This window comes from Limulus polyphemus, unplaced genomic scaffold (genome assembly GCF_000517525.1).
Source record: "Limulus polyphemus unplaced genomic scaffold, Limulus_polyphemus-2.1.2 Scaffold204, whole genome shotgun sequence".
NCBI classification, from domain to species: domain Eukaryota; kingdom Metazoa; phylum Arthropoda; class Merostomata; order Xiphosura; family Limulidae; genus Limulus; species Limulus polyphemus.
The window spans coordinates 589636-612260 of NW_013665814.1; the positions used below are offsets into that span (position 1 = coordinate 589636).

Below are 22625 nucleotides of genomic sequence, written 5' to 3' on the forward strand. Positions count from 1 at the left end.
AAACAAATTTATGACACAAAAAATCACACTTCGTTACTCCTGGTGGGCAGAGCACAGATAGCCCATTGTGTAGCTTTGTGCTTAACAACAAATAAACAAAAAAAATCAAACGGTCACATTAATTAATACACATATGAATAATAATCTATACATTACAATGTCATTACAGGCCAGACATAGTGGCTTATATTAGCACTAATTGACGGTGGATGGTGTTTACTAGCTGCTTTCCCTCTAGTCTAGTACTTCACAATTAGGGATGGCTAGCGTAGATAGCCCTCTGGTAGGTTTGTTCGGTATTCAACAAACGACAAGAAAAAACATAGTACGATTTTGCTACTGAAGTTTTTCAGCACACAGTATCTACTTGTTTGAAGTGAGTGTTTTAAAAAGTTCATCACTACACTACAGGAAAGTAGAGTAAAAACAGTAATACGACTGTCATTTAAATCACAGACAGACTTTACTGTTTGCAAGATTTGCTGATGTTTTAAAGATTCAAGTGTTTGATTCTCCTGTTTCAGCTGACTAAACTGAGTTAAACTGGACGAGTTTAGAAAATACAATTTATCAAGTATTATTTTTGTTTACTACAAAAAGGCATGGTAAAATATTTACATTGTTAATACTGGAGTTTATATAAAGAATCTAAATATATCAACATATAATTATTGAGGTTAACAAGTTTTTTCTAAGCTGTTTAATGTTTCTGTTAATTCATATTACCAATTGTTTTTGAAAGTTATATATTTTTGTTAAGTGTAACAAATATTCAATTCAGCAGTTGTATTTTTAACCAAGCTTTGTCTTTAACTTAATTGTATACATAAAATAACAAATCAATGTAATAACTTTTAAATTTTTTTATATTTTCTACTCATAATAAAACTATTATATTTTTCTCCAAAATTGTTCTGCACAGAAATAACTTCTAAATAATCTATATCGTTATCGGTCGACACAGTGTTAATTAATATATGGTGTAAAACATACGAGTGATTACGACTGGGAAAGTCTCCTGCGAACTAAGAAAACTATCAACTCACGTTAAACCAATAGAGAAATCAATAATAAAATATAAAGTGCTGTCTCGAGCAAAATCATGCTTCGCTTGGCCAACTACGTCAATGACAATAAACTTTTACTCCATGAATATAAGTAAACTGGAAATTATACCTCACTTTTATTTAATACGTTGAATCTTAAACTATATCATTATGAAGAAAGTTTTATGTTTCGTTTTTTTATTATTAATTGTTTTTCCTTTCTTGTGTAAGGTAAAAATAAGGTCAAGAGAAACTCTTACCTTTTTCAAATAACTAGAAAAAACTTATTTACATTTCTTATCTCATTAAATGCTTAATTATTTATTTTATTTCATGTTAAAGTTGAAACTTTTCAACTTGTATAACGTAATTGTCGCTTGTGTTTTAAACACTTATTATTTTGTTAAATTATCCAGGAAAAACAGAGTAATTAAAAGGAAGTCCGAAAAAAATCAAATATTACAAACTAGCTTTTCTCACAAGCTAGTTAAAATGTCAAGATTCATCAATTCAAATGTTCCTTCTCATTATTAACTTCCTTGTTTTTATTTGAGGAAAAGTTTTATTCTTTTGTTTTAAAGGAATATAAAGTCTCTAACGTATTATTCTTTTTTATATGGTTTGAACCACTCAGGTAACCATATGATGGGACCTAAGATTACAAGATAAATAAAAAAATTGGGAATTTAAAAACCTGAAAATAGGGATCGTAAAATAAGTAAGGAAACGAGGCTGGAGATACTGTAGACATTATTTACTCAAACTACAAGCTCCTATTTTGGCTCCACGCTGTTACCTAGAGTTACATTTGTGGAATCAAAATAGGGATTTGTAGTTTTAGTAAATAATGTCTGCAGTATCTCCAGCCTTGTTTCCTTACTTCTTTTACGATTCCTATCTGAAGGTTTTATCTTGTTTTCTGGCTTTTGTATGCTCAACTATGGACAAAGGATTACTTGATATGGTAGTTAACTTTATACATTGCAATAATAATAAACGTAGCTAGTAGCTAGCTGAAACGGTTCATGATGATTTACTGTAGCTATTGTCTATTTGTTCGCATTAGTTCGAGATGTAAAATGTTAAGCTGCAGCTGGAGATTGTCATGGAGATTTGTTTAAGAATATAGTGAGCATTTATAGTTTCTGTGTAACTAAATTCTCTATATATAATGCATAGCAATGGGCAAATATATGCCTAGACTAAGCGTGAAAAAAAGTTACCAGTAGAAAAGCAGCCTTTTCAAATAAAACATGTATGTCTAAAACATCGCTTTAAATTAAACCTCAAGACACTGATTGTATAGTGTACAAAACATTTAGTATTTACATGTTATAGTCATCTAATGTTCATCTATTATTAGTTGGTAATTCCTATTTCACCACGTACTTAATATTTTTAAAGGAACATCAGATGTTTCTAAGAAAAGTAGCTTCAAGGGGTAATGATAACATCGTTTACACTAGAATTATGATGTTTTTAAAAAATATCGAAGAATCAAGTCAAATCAAGCTACTACCTTCACTGTATCTTATCTAATATTCTTCAAAAGGTTTGGGTGCAATATACCAAACCGCTTTTGTTGTAGGCTGGCAAGAGAATAATAATAAGAAGGAGAATTACAAACGGGCCGTTTTGAGCGGATTTTCTTTTCCTAATAAGTTTAACATGCGTATTTATTTTTCGCGTTTTGTATGTTTACAGTCAATAGTAAAGGTTTTTAAATGTTGTTTGAACTGAATCTTTACTTTTTAAGGTGATTTTTGCCCTAACGTACTATTGGGGTTTCGTGCAATTTTTTGCGATCCATGTTATGAACCACTATCGTTGTTCATGATACCTATACGTTTTTTTCCACTTGTTTGGAAAACCTTAGCTTTGAAACTAATTTATCATAACTACTGTTAGCTGTTTAAATGTAATACAAAACTTAAGACTAAAACAAAAAAAAAATGTTTCACAACATGAAAAATTGAAACATGTTGAAAAATTGCGGAACAGATTTCCTATACCTATACAGCAGCGAAATTATCTAGTGTTTTAGAATCTGCATGATATAAAAACACGTATTTTGAATATCAATAAACGACCTTTTAAAATGTACACAATTACCTTATGAAAAGTTCTATGCTGAAGAAGACGTACTCGCCGCTGTCCACCATATTTAGCTGTTCCGCTGCTAATAAGATCTCTCTAACGGTATCGGGAGAGGCGCACATCACGATCACTGAAAAACAGAGTCGGACTGAAATAAGAGGAATTACAGGAATTACAGTAAAAATAATTATTAAAATTACTTCAATTTAACGATTTTTATTTTGTGAATTTAATCGAGTGGAATATTTGAAACCAAACTTAGCTTAATTAGCTGAAATTGTAAATTCTGTAGAGCGATGTTAGCGTCATACCGCTATAATATCAATATTTTCCCATAAAGTATTAAATATTTAAGTACTTTGTGTCAAAACACACAGTTATCCAGGCATTATAATCTATTACCGACATAAATCTCAAACTGGTTTAGCATAAATTGTCTATGTTTTATAGTTTGTTTTTAATTTGGTTAAATATACTCAACTATTGGTTCAGAAAGCACACTTTTAATTTACTGCTCCCCTCTTCATGGGAAAACTAGGACTGTATTAAAGAAAAGCTCAACTTACAACTGAAACCGGATTTCGATACTCGTGGTGGGCAAATAGCCCATTGTGCAGTTTTGTGCTTAATTACAAACAAAACAAAACTTATAACAATAAAATTTATTGAAAATTACATTAGCACGAAGCAATAAATAGTGTCTTACGCTAATAATACTTCCAGGTTTAATAAAAAACACGAAGATGAGTTACTTGATTTTTTTAACAAGCAGTGCAGATTAAGAGTTAAAAAAATATTTTATAGAAAATAAAAAAAATCAACCTTGTCGTAATTGAGTAATACTTATTTTATTGCCCAAAAACTCGCTTAGTGGCTTCGTTAGAAGTACAGCCTAAAATAACAAATATAATAATTTCGCTGTATAAAGTAGTTAAAAAATGTATTATACGTGCCGTGTGGATGAGTTATTACTGAATTCTCAACCAGTAATGGAATATACGTGCCACGTGGAAGAGTCATTACTAAGCTTCCAAATAACAATAATGCAATGCAAGAATTGTCTCTTTTTTTCTTAAAGAAGTTTGGAAATTGACTTAAAACATACCAGAGGCGTACAAAATGATATCATATATATATATTCATATAAAATTTTATATTAATGTGTAAATTAAACTATGTCACATACAAGTATTTGATTAACAGAATACAAAAACAAAGGAATACTAAAATGAATTTCACAATTTCACAGATACTGCACTTCTCCAAGTTATTTATTTGCAAATTTCTTTAAAGTATTTTTAAAACCTGTATGGAAGTTTTCTACTAAACTTCTTGAATTAGGGTTCACGAATCATTAAGTAACTGGACCAGTTCTGTCTTAATAGTGTGTGGAGGCTGCCGACAAAGAGTCCGTGATTTTAGGGGTGATATTGCTGAATATGAATCGCGCTTTTATCTGTAAGGGTTTTTTTAGATGCACTATTTAAAAAAGCCAGAAGCGCCCCTGAACAAAATTGATAAAGTGTTACAAGTATTTGTTTACTTGCTTGTTTTTTTTAAAGAAAATGCACAATAGACTATCTGTAATCTGTTCATCACAGGGAATTAAACCTCCAGATTTTTGAGTGCAAGTCCGCAAACTTACCGCTAACTCACTTTTATAAACTACAAGTTTTTTTGATTGCTATTATTGATATTTGGAGTTAGGATTTTGTAATTATTATTTATAATTCATTAAATTCATGATCTGAAATTTGTTTGTTTGTCTGTCTTAGAGCAAAGTCACACTGAGCTATTTGCTGTGTTCAAGGCGGGGAATCGAACCCCGGATTTTAATGTTGTAATTCCGTAAACTTAACGCTGTCCCATTGGAAGACATGATTTCAAGGCACTCAAAACTAAGTATTGTTATTCAACTTTCATAGGAGATAGTTCGATGTGGCTTTGCTCTAAAACAAGCAAACCAACATCAATGTTAAAATAAGCCCGTGTTCAAGTGTTAGTAACTTGGCTTAAAAAAAAGAGAAAAGGATAACATATAGTCAACATAAAAGTGTCCTTATTTTTAGATAATCCTTGAATGTATCTTAGCACTTCATGCATCTCATTTTATGTTTAACAAGAACATTATATAAAAACCAAATCTGAAAGTTTTTATTGTAATAAACAAAATGTTGAAACGTAATAGCATATTATTCCAAATTAACTCTATTCATTGTAGACTACAGAAACTGTAGGAGGTTTTAACACAACTACTTCTATCTGGCATTTATTAACTGAAACGGACCGGAGTTCTCCAGCATGAACGTATATATATATATATATATAAGTTAGACGATAATCACACCACTTGTTTGCGATTGGCAAAATAAAATGGACACAACCTTAGAGCAAAGTGCCCTTTACGCACAATACTTACACGTGTGAGGTTTATTTGCCTCTCAGAATATTTTTAAATATACATTAAAACGACAAAGAAAAGGTTAAGGAATAACAACATTCCAAAGGTAAGATTCAACTCCCAAATCACCAATATGATATTTAATTCTACGCACATTAAAACATTAGTGATAATAAAAATGTTAAGAGTTTTAAAACAACGTAAAGTGCAACAGACATAACTGCTGAAAAAAAAAACTACTCTGAATTTTAAGCCTGATATTTTGTTAAAAACTTAAGACGACTTCATTGGAAATTTGTTCTTAAGGAAATGTTTGATTAAAGCAATTAACTTCAACATTATTATTTGTTCTGTAAATCAACCTTAGATTAAGTATCACTTCTCGTGTTAAGTACTTGTATCATAGATTAGAAATAAAAACAAAGAACAAACTCATAGATGATCTTAATAATGTTTATTAGAGAAAGAGATCACATTTTCTCTATGGATGATGAAACTTGTTTGTGTTTACTTTAGAGATGTTGCTGGCAAAGTCTGGTGGTTAGGGCGCTCGGATCGCAATCTGCGAGTCGCGGGTTTGATTCCTATCACTAAACATCCTCACCCTTTTAGCCGTAGGGGCGTAAGAATGTGATGGTCAATCCTATTCTTCGACTAGAATAGGCCAAAAGTTGGCAGCGGTTGCCGTTGACTTGCTGCCTTCCTTTTAGTCTATCACTTCTAAATTAGAGACGGCTAGCACAAACAACTCTCGAGTGGCTTTGCACGAAAATTCAACAAACAAACATTAAATACATATATAATGTTCTTAAAATATCTTATATATATATATATATATAATGTTTTTCAAATAGTTAAACAAAAGTTTATTATTTCAACAGTTAAAGTACCTTTTTATTTTCTAACTGTAATAGAATAATATATAACTCTCATTTTTACAGAAAACAGTTTTGTTATAACTAGTCAGTAAAATTGTTTAGCAGAAGATTCATTACCCAGTAATCAGAGTGTAATGATAAATAAAAGTACAGCGACAAGAGCAACGAACATTTGACACTTGTCAAACGCAACAGACATTTAATAATTGAACGTTTCGGAATATTACATATTCCATCTTCAGTGACTTATTTCTAACAATGTAAAATATAACATATAAAGAGTTTTAAATTTATAGGATTTAAACTTTTTCTGAAATGATTGAAATACAAGGTGAACGATGAAACAGCTTAATTGTCTACACTATATGGTTTCTTTGAAGTTTAAATTTATAATTTAAAATAAATCTTATTTATTAAGGACAAAATACTTGTAACTTTATTAGATCAGGTGACAACGATATTTCCATTGTTTGTTAGTTCTTTTAAGGCAGTATATTGGTCACAGTATATTGGCAATTGTAACTGTAGAATGAGGTTTTTGAACACGGTTTTTGCAAAGTTCTGGGGCAGTTTTTTTTGAAAAAAGGTTTACAATTTCAAGGTTTCATATGTGCATTCAAAGGGGAACAAGTAATCAGAGAATTTATGTTCAGGGGGAGGTAAGCAACATTTTAGGCTATTAACTAGATCATTTGTATAGTGTTCGCTAAAAAACACATCACTGATGTTAAATATAAGCAGTTTACAATATACTTTCATCGTACAAAACAAAAACCTATACAGGCTTACTCGTTTCGACAGTTTTATTTCAGACTCATTTAAACTTAAGTTTAAATTCAGTCTTCTCATTAGATCACATTTAGCTTAACTCTAAATTCTGTCTTCTCATTAGATCACATTTAGCTTAACTCTAAATTCTGTCTTCTCATTAGACTACATTTAGCTTAACTCTAAATTCTGTCTTCTCATTAGACTACATTTAGCTTAACTCTAAATTCAGTCTTCTCATTAGACCACATTTAGCTTAACTCTAAATTCAGTCTTCTCATTAGACCACATTTAGCTTAACTCTAAATTCAGTCTTCTCATTAGACCATATAACATTTGTTCTGAGTACCTCTCTCTTCATATGGAAATAACCGTTGTACAGAATATTATAATACCAGTTGGCGTACCCGTCCCCTTGGATGGAAGTTATGTAACTTCATGATTAATCAAAGGTTATCTTAGGACATGAAAAGTTGCTTCCCTTATATATAATTGCAAAAAAACACACACACGCAAAAACGCCCATAAAAACTGCAAAACACAAAATGTGAAAGCACAAATTTGTATGTATCTCCGCACGGACCCAACAAACCGTCATGCCAAATTTGATGAAGATCCATCAACAGAGGGCGAAGTAGTGATAAACAACGCCCATAAAAACCGCAAAACGCAAAATGCATAACTGAAAATTTGTTAGTACCCCGTCATGGATCTAATGAACCTTCACAGTAACTTGGGTGAAAATCCATTTAAACCCTTCGAAGTAGTTACATGGACAAATAACAGACAAGAGAAAGTATTATTATTATATTTATATAGATGACAAAGACTCTCTTGCATTCTATCCAAACCCTAACCTGCAAATGTCTTCTTAACAAAATTGAACTCCAAAGAAACCACGTTTTGTTGTGAAATACATTTTAAGACTAGTCAGTCGTTTATCATAGGTAAACAGAGTTTTATACTAAAGCCACAAATTAAAAAAAATAAACTTGTTATCCACTCGTTCAACTACAAATAATAGTTAAATAAACGTCAGAATTAATAATTTATTCAGATGTAAAGACCTATTACCTTTCTTTATAGATTTACGATCGTGTATAAATACACATATGGTGGCTGTAATGTCACTTAGGTCGGTAAAACAGTAAATCAATTACATTTTCAAACCTGCGAATACATGGGAGTATGAAGCAGAACTGGAAATCGGCTCTCAGATCCTCCAGTCTCCGCTATCCTCATACACAGTGAAAGTAGCAATTACTCTATTTTCATTAAAACTTCAAAGTCATCTCATCTTAATCATCAACTAATGGACTTTTAATTAAAGAGAGGTTCTCTTATACATCAACTATCACCTCTAACTAATAACACTACGTCAGTTAATTTCATTCTAAATAATTTACATAATTCCGCATACAAACAAACTGCAGTATTTTATCACATTTGTTACTCTCTACACCAATCCTGTCTGTTTCACTTTTGACTCTACCCTCCAGTGCCTCAGCGGTAAATCAGATGGCTTACAACACTAAAAGCTGGGTTTCGATACCCGTGGTGGGCAGGGCACACACAGGCTTTTATGTTTGTTTGTTTTTAATTATGCACAAAGCTACACAAGGGCTATCTGTGCTTTGCCCACCACGGGTATCGAAACCAAATTTCTAGCGTTGTAAGTCCGCGGACATACCGCTGTGCCACTGGGGGGGGGCGAGCCTTTTATGTCGCTTTGCGCTTAACTACAAACAAACAAAATATTTTCATTTTAATTTTGATTCCTCCTTATATAATGTTGGAGCTTTACTAATTTAAAAATACGTGAATCTTGTATTTTACATTATCAATACATCTTGCCGAAGATGGAATATGTATATTCTGAAACTTTCAAGTATTAAGTGTCTGTTTCCGTCTCATGCTTACTTGTGTAAAATATTTGTTTCCCTTCCCAGGGTAATTTTATTCATTAATAAAACTGTTTATTTCGCAACCACTTTCTTCTAAAAAGAGGCGGAAGTTTTGTTGCTTGAGCTACGATCGAAGCCGAGATAGCGAAATAGGCATTAAAGAAATGTGTTATGAAGATCATTGGTCGCTTTCTGTCATCCATTGTTAAACTACAAAACTAAAAGTAAAATTTTACAATGTGCAAAACACGGCTATGAAGCCACATTTTATCGTAAAGGAAAATGTAAGAAGCATATGTTGAACGTCCCAAATTTAGGCTTGCCTTTCTATGTTTTTGTCTTGTATCATCTGATACTAGGTAAAATAAAGTGAAACTTATTATATCTATTACAACACTATCTCAGTTTCAGAATTTCGAGCAAAGCTACACAATAGCCGTCACTAATTTCGAATTGGTAGGTTTAGAGGAAATGCAGCTAGTCAACAGTATTCGCCGCCAACTCTTGGGTTACTCTTTTATGATCGAAGTGCGTTTTTCGGGAAATTGGGTGACGAACTATGAATTCTCAGATTCACAATTCTGGCAAGCCAAAAGTATTATATCAAGAGTTGTTTATTTTATATATAAAATTATCTTAATTTTCTTTTTGCTTTGCATTCTTTAGTTTTGTTTGTTTGTTTGAAATTAAGCACAAAGCTACACAATGCTGGACGGAAGTTAAGTAAATTCATGATTAATGAATAGTTATCTTAGGACATGAAAAGTTGCTTCCTTTATATGCAATTGTAAAAAACGCAAAAACGCCCTTAAAAACTGCAAAACACAAAATGTGAAATTGCAAATTTGCATGTATCTCCGCATGGACCCAACAAACCTTCATGACAAATTTGGTGAATGTCCATTAACAGGGGGGCGAAGTAGTAGTAAAAACGCATATAGAAACCGCAAAACTCAAAATTTGTATGTACCTCCGCATGGACCTAATGAACCTCCATACCAAGTTTGATGGAGATCAATCCACACTCTTCGAAGTAGCTACATAGACATACCACATGGACATACCACATGGACATATTGTTAATAAAATAAAATGCAGTCCTAGTCAAGTGTAGTTAAAGTTTGTTTGTAGTTAAGCACAAGTCTACACAATGAGTTATATGTGCTCTGCCCGCCATGGATATCAAAACCAGGTTTTTAGCAGTAACTGTCCGCAGACATGCCGCTGTGCCACTGGGAGACTGTTAAAGTTATAATAAACTTAAATTTATGATCGATGTTTTGTCTTTTCTCCTTGTTATTACAATAGAAAAAGATGCCGATTTTTTTTACCCTTTTATGTTTTGGTTTTTGTAATTACTAATTGAACTGATTTTTACCTATCATTTTTTAAACTTTGTCCGTTTTTCATGAATGTATATTGTACACTTTTGAACTTTCGTCCCATAGTAAGAAAGGGGTAAGTTCACGGACATACAATACTAAAATATGGGGTTCGATTCTCCGCGGTGAACCCAAAAGATAGCCAATTGTGGCTTTGCTTTAAACAATTTTTTTATCCTTTTCGCAATTAGTTTTCTGTTACGTTACTTCTTTTTATTTTATTTTTATCTAATAATTCATAAGCTTTCAACTTTCCATTGTGTAATCATTACGTAGATCTGATATACGTTCGACTAAAACATGTGTTAAAAAGAGATCTATGGAATCTTACAGACTGTGAAGAAGATTGTTTTATCCCAAAATGTCACAGTTTGTTTTGCATACATTAAACTTAATAAAACATGATGCATTTACAGCTTGTAGAAACATAAAATATGATATATTGAAATATAATGAGTTATTGTGAAAGATGAGGTAAGAATCACGTAACATAGAAACTATAAGTCAACCTACTGTACCTTTAAATTCCTACAGAAAGAAATAGACAATCGTAGTAGACCAGTAGCATACAGTAGTAGTTATAATAATAATGTGTTTCCGAGTTTCAAATATCTGATTGGGGAAATAACTACAATATTTGGCGCGAAAAAGTGTAATATTGAGCTTAATATCACAGGCAGAACAACTAACACAGAAGCAAGGAGTGGTAAAGTTGTAACGTAAATACACATGTTTGACAGCTAAAATACGAATGGCGTTCGCTTAAAGTAAACAGGGTATCTGAAAAGTCTGGAACCATAGGTGATTTGCAGCTTTTCTTAATTCTAGATACGTGACTTGTTATGACGCTGTCAAAGCATGCGAAGGCCGAGTTAATCCTGCTGTTAATCCAAACGTGTTTTGAACTACAGGGAAAGGACATTATGTAAAATTCGTTGAAGTGCCTATTGTTTCAGGTTTATCGGACACTCTGTAGAAAAATAAAGTTTTTGTTTGTGTAATTTTTACATTTTATTTGGTGCTAATAGATAGAATAACCTGTCTTTGATTGAGACGGTGATATACATATATAGTGACGTATTCTATCATATATCGCGTAACTAGCAGACAATCAGATCCAAATATAGATAAAAAGATAACTGGAAATATTTTTCTTTTCTGCTCAAATCGGCGACTTATTACTTTTTTTTTATCACACGCATGTCATCTGACATGGTGCCAAGAACAGGACATGTAAAACAAATCAAAAGTCTCGACTTCTGAGAAAGTTAAAAGGAATTCATTTGTGATAGAACATCCACAAAAGTAATAAAACTCAAAGAATGGAGCCAGAGCGCACTATTTATCAACCTGCCTCTGAAGACCACGAACAGAGATGAAAGGGTAAATACCAGAAACGATGATTACCTAGGAGATATTGAAGTAGTACCTTAATTTCCTCTGCAATAAAGCCACAGACCTAAAGAAGCTTTTAATAAGTCGAATACGGGTGTATTTCTTCTCATCTATAAATTCAGAGCTAGCACAGAACAAAAGTATGGAATACATGAACAGATATATGTATAAAATATGTATTAAAAGAAGGTGAGATACATGTAAGAATGCGACAATAAAAATACAAACACAAATGCCTAAGCGGTGCTGGACAAACAATTGACATTGTACCCGTAAGCTAGCTGGTAAGATCTGACCCTACGAAAACTGATATCACCAAAGACACAAATACACATTGTCACATTAATTACCTTTCAATTACACAGAATATTAATAAATCATAAATATTTATCAAAACACCTGAAAGAAAACTAAAAAAAATCAGGTATACAGACTAGTCGTAAAATATCCCATTATAAAGATAACACACCTCAGGTTTCCAATATATATAGCGTTAAATATTCAATACTTTAATATCGTTTGTAAAGTGTGTGTTTTTTCACTACTAGAAATCTATGTTGCATGACAATATTTTTAACATGTTCTTTAGCTCATTTATACAACATTTCACTGAAAATAAATGTTACCAAGATAAAGCAAGTTCTGTAGAGATATTAGCATTGTCCAACTCTAGTTTGTACCGAGTTGTTCTTCCATACATTACAGATCTCAAAATCAAATATAGCCGATTATGTAAGTCTGAAAATTTTCCTAATACACGTTCTACACGTAGCATAATTATCTACGTCATCATACTGCCAAGATTGTGAAGATTCACCTGGAATTAGAAATCGGAGAGGCCATGCACTGATTAAGGAGGAGTCGTTACCTCAGTTTCAAAAAAAGGTCTCCCTGAAAACACATTATACTTGCACGACAACTTTCAGTCCTCCACGTCATATCGAAGAGCTTGGCTTTTCACTGATAAATAGATGTAATGGAATATTTCATACATATCAGAAGTGAGCCTAACAGAATACAGTTATTGCATCAATGCCGGGGTGTGGAGGACATTTTCTCAAATGAAACTCTGGGCACTTGAAATTTGAGATCCCTTATGTTGCATGCGATGTATCATCAATGAAATGGATGTATTCATTTATTCAGTGAATTAATATTGTTCCTAAAATATAATCCAGTTCCAACTTTATTTCTTATTTGGTTTAAGAACAGTTTAACTATAAACCTTAATCCCTTTATGTTTTAATTAATATATAGTTGTGAGAGTTAAAAGGGTAATACTGATCTTTTACGTGGCACTTTTTATGTAACTTGTGTAAGTTTTTGTGCATATAAAAAAAACATGTTTTTGAGCATATCGTGATGCTTTATATAATAACTAAAGATTAATACTTCCTTATGCAAAGCGAAAAATTTATATATTTTTTATAAATTTCGAAACATGAGGATAATGAATAGATCAAAATAGAAGCATAAATTAGCGTTCTATGAAAATAATTGATTACATTATGTTTCAATCGTGTAGGTGTAATTTCAGTCTCTTAAAATGTAACATTGTATTTTATAGACACTTCATTGCACACAGTGTTACGCTGAGCATTAAAAAGAAATCGAATTTGTGGTGAAAAAGCATGCAAGAGACTTTTGTATTAATATATTTAGTTGATATTTGCATCTTATGCGACTCCCTAACTAAATGGTCTGTTCAGAGATCAAAGTGGCTCATAAATATTCATCTCTGATGTTCAACTGCTAATCAGATAAGGGGAAGCATTCAATAACCAATACACGCCTCTATGTGGCTACCACTTAACCAAACAGGGAGAATGACAGCTACACTTATCACGTCCCCCTCAGCTAAAAATGCGGAGTGTATTCATCGGCATATGGCGATTCATACTTTGTATCATTTGATCCATAATCCGGAAAGCTAACCATTAGACGACGCCCTATACTACTGTATCGAAGTAAAAAAAAAATTAAAGGAAAAATTACTACTCGTATTTAATTGAAAATTAGTAAAATTCTAAAAGATCAAACGAAATACCTACATATATATATTGACGAGAGACGAAATTGATCTAATAACAGTAATTTGATTCTTGTTTTTTTTTAAGGACAAAAGCAAACCACTGTAGAGAATCAGAATGCACATTTAAAATAAAAGCAAAATATTGATCTACAAGCTTCCTCCAAAGCATAATGAGGAAGGAAAATAATTTTCAAAATTATTTAGGGAAAATTACACCTAAAACTTATCAATGTATTAGATGACGTAATGATGTCTTTAGATGACTGTCTTTACTTTGAACTAAAAAGTTATAACGTTTTAACAGTATTTGATATGTAATTCCTCCATTATAATGATTTTTATTCAAATAACTTTGTTATTAACATGGAGGTTTTCACTAAATACACATTTCTGATCAAAATTAAACTAAATGTATAGATCATAACTAAAAAAAGTAACTTATAGGTAAATGAAGCCTGTTTTACATAACAGGAAATGTCTAGATCAGTGGTCGGCAAACCTATGACCCGCGGCAATAATTTGGCTGACCCGCCAAACGTTGGCTTCACCATTGCAACCCGTAAGGGCACAATCATTGTTCAGTTCAAATTTCTCGGTTATGTGAGAAGAACGCCGATATTAAAGGAAAGAGTCACGGCTACGGAGAATTTTAAGATCAATTTCACGGAAAAATATCAAACTGGTCAAACTATTAATTTTTTGTATGTAAATAAACATACACATTTAAAATACGTGTACCGGTATTAATAATTATATGATTATCACTGACCCAACACAATGCTAAATTTTTCAACAAAAAAAAATAATTGACTCACGATCAAAAAAGGTTGCCAACCACTGGTGTGGACTGTACAACCATTCTTAGCCAGAATAAATGTTGCTCTACAGCAAAGTATACTCTCAACCAGGTAACATATTATTCCCAAACCTTGGAAAAAATTAAATTCCCTGACTTTCTCAAGAACTTTTCCTAACCAAAATATGTTATTCCCTCACCATTTGATCTATGCTTGTAAATTATAATCTGTAATATGTGAAATTAAGTCACAGTTTGCTTAAATGTCATCTTTCAAAGTTTCAATATAATTGATCATTCATGCAGTTCTGACATCATTGATATTTATCAGACCTACAGATCAGTGGCAATATATCCACTTGTTTTTGAGACTGCGTTATGATCACACTAACTAATACTAATTTAAATCACAAAAATGAATACACCAAAAACAACACTAAAGATTTTAAAATCTGTGATTATCAAGTTTTAATAAATGGAAGTAACATGTTTACTGTTGTAAGATATTTCACAATGTTATAAAATGGAATATTTTTAACAAGAACCCTTCACATACATCAAATATTTATTTAAATAATATTTCTTGATGTGCATGCATGAATAAAATTGTAAAAACTTTCAGTTGCAAACCATACACTGCAGCAAACTCATATTTCTAATATCTTTAAGGTAACTGCACATGTTAATGAAGTCATCCATTGATCCAGAGCACACTAAATTATTTTCACACACGCTTTGAAATTGTGTGTAGCAAGTTAATATATATCACAAGTATCAAAATCTTTGAATTAATCTGAGCATATATATATTCATCGATCAATCACATTAAAGAAAATATTTTCAGTTTTGTTCATTCACGTTATCACCAGATTATACTTAAAAATAATTGAGTGGTAACTTCTAATTGTACATACAAGACGCTTCACACACAGAATTATACCTGCTTATAAAACATCCAGAATGTTTATTGCTGCATTATAACACTCCACCATGATGATGTACAATCATACTTGGAGGGGTTACTGTAACTGGCACAGACATTAATGTTACTGTATACAAACATGTTTGTACTAACAGTGATACTGCATTAAAGTAGTACAATATTCAATCCTTAATGCTTAACTTTGTTTGAAACTGGGAAGAGCTAAGTCAACCTAATATAGTTGTTAATAACAGAATACATACACCAGCTAGAAAAAATGGAGAGAGGGCACATGACCCTTCTGCTCTATATGTTTGGCACTTTTGCATTCAAGTGTCAAATTTTACATTCTGTTTTAACATAATGTTGCTTATTATAAATAAAAATTGTTCATTTTCATGCACACAATGACAAACACTAACACTTAACAACACTAGTGCTTTACAATCTTCATAACAAAATCTCAATCTCAAGACCATGGACTGAAAGCCCATAGTTTCAAAACAATACAAAAACTTCTCGTAAAATTCTGTCAAGCTGCACATTCACAGGTCTTTATTCTTTCCTGTCTCTAACATCTTGTTTGTTACTTGACAAAGTGTAAATTTTCCTAATATATTACTCAGATATCTGATGTGCTCAATTATAGATTATTGAATAAACATCATGAATTCATTAAATTGTAGATTATTGGATAAACATGATCGAGTCAGCTATTCATTGGCACAAATTTAACTGTTTGTTTAAAGATTCATTGTGTCACGCTCTTGGAAACCCATATTCTTAGATACTGTGAATGAAACATTCTATATTTCAGTATTTTTTAATTCAACTTTTTTTCCAAACTTATCTCTAAACTACTGATATTATACATTTCATCCATATTTTGCTTTATAAAGGTTTCCTTAACTGTCACCAATGATATTCTACCTGTCTCTTAGATACTTTGCCCCTGTTCAAGTTGAACCTGTACATTATGACATTTTGTATTAAAGACAATGCTTAGTGATGTAGATTTCATTTTATAATGAATTAAAACAAAATTGTAGATAAATTGTCATTTCATATAATTATTATATTTATTTTTCATAATTAATTAAATAAACATATGTACAGTTATAAAAAAAAACTCAACAAAACTGTATAATAGTTTTTTTGTTTAACTGTCAGGCTTTACTGAAATAATCAAACTGTTCTTTCTCACTTAAACATATTTTAAATCTTTCCTATACAAATATAACTATGAAATAACATACCAAGAATATTAGTTGTTCATTTTTTGACTACTCACCTTGGGACTGTTTTACTAATGCACTAAAATTTGTAAGATGAAAATAACTTAATTATTTGAAACAGGTTTTCTCTAAATAGTAATTTATTAAGAGCTTTTAGTTTCAGTCTGTAGTAAAATGATCCTCCTAGTTTTAGGAAGATGAGAAAAGTTCATTGTTCAGAGTCCTTATACTCCATTAAGCATGAACATAGCTATTGTTAAAATATTACAGCTACCTTCCTACTCCATGACACTTAACAGTAAACAAAAGAATCAATACAAATAAAACATTGTTTTTGTATAATGATGTGCTAAATGTGTCAGAATTAACACGTGTGATTTTTTTGGCACTAATGATAATATATTTTTTGCCATCCATGTCCTACAAGCATCACTGAATCATGTGAAATCCACTGAATTTTCCAAAACTAGGAATACAAAACATTATGTCTTATGTTTAACCCTGCATGAACAGCTTACACTGAACAAACTATCATTTCCATTTCTGGGAAGCTATACATAGCAATCTTTACTACAATTACAAAATTACTCTGAATACTGTGCATCTTAACATCTTGACCCTCAGCCACAATTATTCATAATTGGCATCAAACTCCATATTCAGGCCATGACTTTGAAACTGGATGAATCAATGTTCATTACCTCACAAAATACCAGACTAAACATGAAGATTTTAGTTCTGACAAGCTTTAAACCTTGCAAAATAGTATTAAGCATTTATGAGGAGATAATTTACTGTATGCCAATCCCATTGCTATTTAAATAGCTGCATTCGTGAACAACAATTTGCACAGGCAACAAAACTATTGACCATTTACAGCTAGTTACATTAAATGCAGTAAAAAAATTAAAAACATTGTGACTTTATTACAAAGATGTATTCTCACACATTTTCAATATCTTAAGTGAATGTTTGTCATTCTCTAGCAGCCCTTGTGGAGTACCTGAATGTTTTTTACAAGTAGATGTTGTACAATCAAATTACACAGGCCTGTGATGGTTTTATCATCTTGAAATTTTTACATGCTCTACAGTAGTTCCTGTATACTGAATCCGAAAATGATATCATTTTTCTCCACATTTTTCACAAAACGTCATATGTGCTTTTACATACATGAATCATTTTCATTGAAATCGGGTCACATTTTGTTATGCTTAAAATGTTGACAATCACTGGCTATAGATTTCTCTAGATCAATCACAATGTGAGTCTTATTGATCATTCTAGAACCCAAACATAACAAACAAATAATAAAAAAATGTTCATTGTGGTAAATGAAATAATAATTTGATCTAAGTAAGAGTTCTTTTTCTTCCCGATTTGTAAAACATCCTTAGGTGATAAAAAAAATGAATATTATTTTTGAAATCTGCACAGCTCAATTATGGAAAATCTGTTATTAAAACCAAAACAACTTTTATGAAGTTCAAATTTGCATGCCTGTGTTACCAATGCTTATGAAGAATATCAAACAAACATGTTGTACTATTCCAACCATTACAAGTACTTCATGTATCAATACTACACATGTTTAGCATATAATCACTCCTCTCTCAAATATTCAGCTTATAATATTTTGTCATTTTGTATATACACTTTGATAGAATTAAATGTATTCTGTCTTATTTTTAATCCTATGTGAATGGTATACATTCCACCAACTTCCTCTTTGTATGAAACTATACAGAGCAATGTTTATTATAACTCCAAAATTACTGAGCATTTTTACAAAATTAGGCAAGATTTTAGTAAACATTACAAGTCTGTTGTACAGAAAAAGTAGATTTTTAACAAAGAATCTTTACTACAGATTTATATTTGAATTTACATTCAGTCTGACTCTGACTAGTTTGACTGCAAGGTGATTTTCTTGTCAGGAATATTTTTTTTTCATTTTATAGTTTTCATATTTCATTCTCATAACCTCCTATCTGAACATAAGAAGTTTTTTTTCAGTAAAACTTCAAATTTTATCTGTTATTTTCTCTACCCCAACATTAACTGTAACAAGATCAGCAACATAAGTAAAATGAAAAGTTGAAAAATATGAAATACATCAAAATTACCATTTTTTCTTCCAATAATGACTGCATATTGTAAAAGACAATAACACAATATTTATTTTTACAGCCAAAGCTGCTATTTTTAAATCTGGATTCATTTAGTTTTATTGCATTACATATGTTTCTAAACCCTCTCAGAGTATGCTGAAAGCCATGTATCATCATAGAGCAGTTTTGTGTAAACAAATGATCAACTACAAGTATGACACAGACATATTACGATCATATCTCATGATGAGCACATGCTATGACAGAGAATTGCAAGTAATTTCATTTTATTTTTTATCAATTTAAGTTTCTAAGAAATTATAATGAGCACTTTAGAGCAAAAAAGTGCCATGAGATACACAGAAGTGAAGATGCACAATTTGTTTAAATATTTCATTTTGAAATGAAAAATTATAACTTTGTTTTGATGCCAAGTTTCAATAATGAATTTGATTAGCAATTAGTAAGTATTGCTTAGCATCTTTTTAACATTCATCATTTTAACACATTATGGCAACTAAATCCAGCAATAACAGTATTAACTCTTTGTAAAGACATCCACTAATGAAAAGAGGTAAATGGTAAGTTTTTTTCCAATAACAATTTTATTCAGCTTCAAACCCTAATATTTAATTGAACCATACATGGCATTTCATGAACAAAATCGTTACAGATATATAAAGTAAAAATACAAGAAATACCAAACACCTCAGCTGTCACAAAACATTGCAACAGTCAATTAACCAGAGAAAGAAGTGACTTGAAGATATTGCAATTGAACAAGGTTGCCACAAATCATTTTTCGAATTAATCTAGCTTATTTCTCTTTTTTTTTTGGTGAGACCTCACCACTCTCTTCAGAATGTGGTCTCATTGAACTTTTGAAAAAGAAAATTCTTAGTGACTTTTCAGCAGTAATTAGCCACCTAGCCATGGGCATCCTTTAAGGTGCATGTCACGAGGATTTTAGTGAGATACATTCCAAATTTAGTGAAACTACTTTTGTTCATGTTATACTAATTATAATAGCATAAAATCGTAGCTAATAATCCATATTTTAATGATATACAAGTTCTTAATTTTACAAGGCAATATTAAAACAAGAGGAAATCCTCAATAGCCTTGGCACTTGAAATTGTTTGAGGCAGGATTAGAGTAATTTAATCTAGGAGACCTTTGTTTTCCTTTTTATTAGCTACATTTTTGTGCACCAGCAATACCAAGCATGGGGCGAGCATACACCCAATTCGATTTTATTACTCATAAAGATCTCTACTAGCCTACCCTCAAATTTAACTTCTTTTAGGCAGGATTAGAATACCTTAAAGTCCCCCACTGGGACAGTGGTAAATCTCCGGATTTACAACGCTAAAATCAGGCGTTCGATTCCCCTTAGTAGACACAGCAGATAGCTCAATGTGGCTTTGCTATAAGAAAAACACACATGGAATACATTAAGCTACGAGATCTTGGGCTTGGTCAAATACATCAATCAAAAGGGTTTCACCCCGTAAGTTCAAAACTGTAATTAAATCTTAAATCAATCAAAAGATGATGGAAATTTGAGCTAAAAGGTGTACTTGAAAAACAAAACCAAAAAAACTCGGATCCATTCCACGAGCTGCTTAGCCAAGGCTAAAAAAATCCTGATTTCCCCTTGTGTGAGAAATGTGACACTTTTTCTCTAGGAATTCCTTCTTCTGTAAGTTATTTACCACCCCTCCAAGAATTACGAAATTTTAAAGTAAATTACTCATTACAATGTGGGTAATGGAATTTCATAGAGTAGCTTGTGATGCAGGTTCCCCAAGTGATTTACAATTTATAATGGCATGTATAATAGTTAGACACGGTTGAAAGGGCAATAAAATGTAAGTATAAATAGATGTATACTTTAGATTTATTTTGATTTTTTTTTTGTGGTTACGAGGTTGGTCAATTTTGACCAACCTTGTATAGAGTTAGGGTAGAGAAAATAACAGATAAAATATAACATTTTACTGAAAAAAAAAACGTTTGAAGTGTACTTAGGAGGTTTTAGAGATTATGTAAATGACATTTGAGATTTTTAAGATGAAGAAAAGTATTTTTAATCTTAACATTACAATTACTTTGTACTCGGCCTAATCAAAAGAAGACTCAATATATTCATGGACAAGAGGAAAGTGACTTGCAATTTCGGTTGTTTTGATTCACAAATTGCAATGCGAACCCAGGTATTTTGTCCCCATTGTTTAACATATTATATATATACCACTTAACAATATAAGCTTGAACATGGTTTGACCATTTCCTCAACTCAAGTGCCAGCAACCTGAGAACAACAATCAGCAGCCATTTACTAACAATTAAGAACTGGTAACTAAGAGCACAATATAATAAAATTCTTAGGAAATTCAAAGCCTCTCACCTGATTCAATCTTATAAGTCTATGATAAACAGAAATAATTCCTGGTCTTTGTAATTTTTTTTAACATTTGTTCAATAGCTTGTGATTTTCTGCTGCTTAGTCATTCTAATTCTTTTCAACGTGAGTGCAGTAACGTATGACAATATCAATGTTACGTCAGTTTCTAATTGTCATACATGTTCTTTTCAATTATCAATTTGTATTTATATGTGATGCTGTAATTGAACAGGGTGTAAATTGAAACATTAGGTTTAAATAAAATCATTCTTTCTGGAGTGTGATTAATCATTTTCTGCCGTACAAAGTTAAAAAAATGATACATTTATATTATTTTAATTGTTTAATAATAATTATAGTATTCAATATTTCAAAAGAAAAAAGAATTTCATTATTTTTAGGTTCAAAAGACAAATATAAAACTTAAAAGATTATAGTTTCCTGTACAATATTTTAAAAGTACAAATGCATTGGATAGCACACATACACATGAAAACTTTTCCAAAATTAATCACATCTCATATATATGCACACATACACAAGAAAACTTTTCCAAAATTAATCACATCTCATATATATACACACATATACAGAGTAAAACATTAATAGTGGCTGTGTTATAATCATATATTTCTTATAACTGAAATAAAACAATAATTCACTTCATGAATAGTATTATCCAGTGTTTGAAGTGAGGAAAAGATGAAGCAGGATGGTTTGTGCAGTTGTTGAAGCTGAGTACTAGAGTTCTTGTTTTTCACGTATATTCTTTATTTATTGTTATAAAAGTAACTAAAACATAAAAATTAGAATACTATTAGGTTAGATATGGTTAGATTAAATAAGATAATGAAAAATAATAATGACAGGATTTTCAACTATTATTGGATCATGATCATAAAAAAATCCATAAAACTAATTTACTGAAAATAAATCAAAACTAACTGAACTCTAGGTAAAGCTATATTGAAAACAAGAAGACATTAATAACAGCGACATTACTCTTAACATGCATGGGTTGGATTTGTGCCCCAAACACAGTACTCATACTTGAAAGACTGAAACAAAGCTTAAATGTCTTCCTTGTATATTATAATTGTTACTGAGCAAATAACAGGAAATAAAAGTGTATATATCATTGCTTTTAATGTAGTTCAGATTAAAGATCATTATTCTGTTATGTAGACATGCATTTTCTTCGTACACACACATATATACATGTATATATTGTTGCGTCATCGAGATCACGTG

At 31.2% G+C, this 22625-nt stretch overlaps 1 protein-coding gene across 1 annotated transcript in view; it reads right to left on the reverse strand.

Annotated features, from left to right (window-relative positions):
• LOC106478372 (atrial natriuretic peptide receptor 1-like) overlaps positions 1 to 22625 on the reverse strand; it is a 121974-nt gene that overhangs the window by 72655 nt on the left and 26694 nt on the right. The window contains exon 2 of the mRNA XM_013938913.2: positions 3159 to 3273. Coding sequence (XP_013794367.1) covers positions 3159 to 3273 — 115 coding nt within the window. The remainder of the gene's footprint in view (positions 1 to 3158; positions 3274 to 22625) is intronic.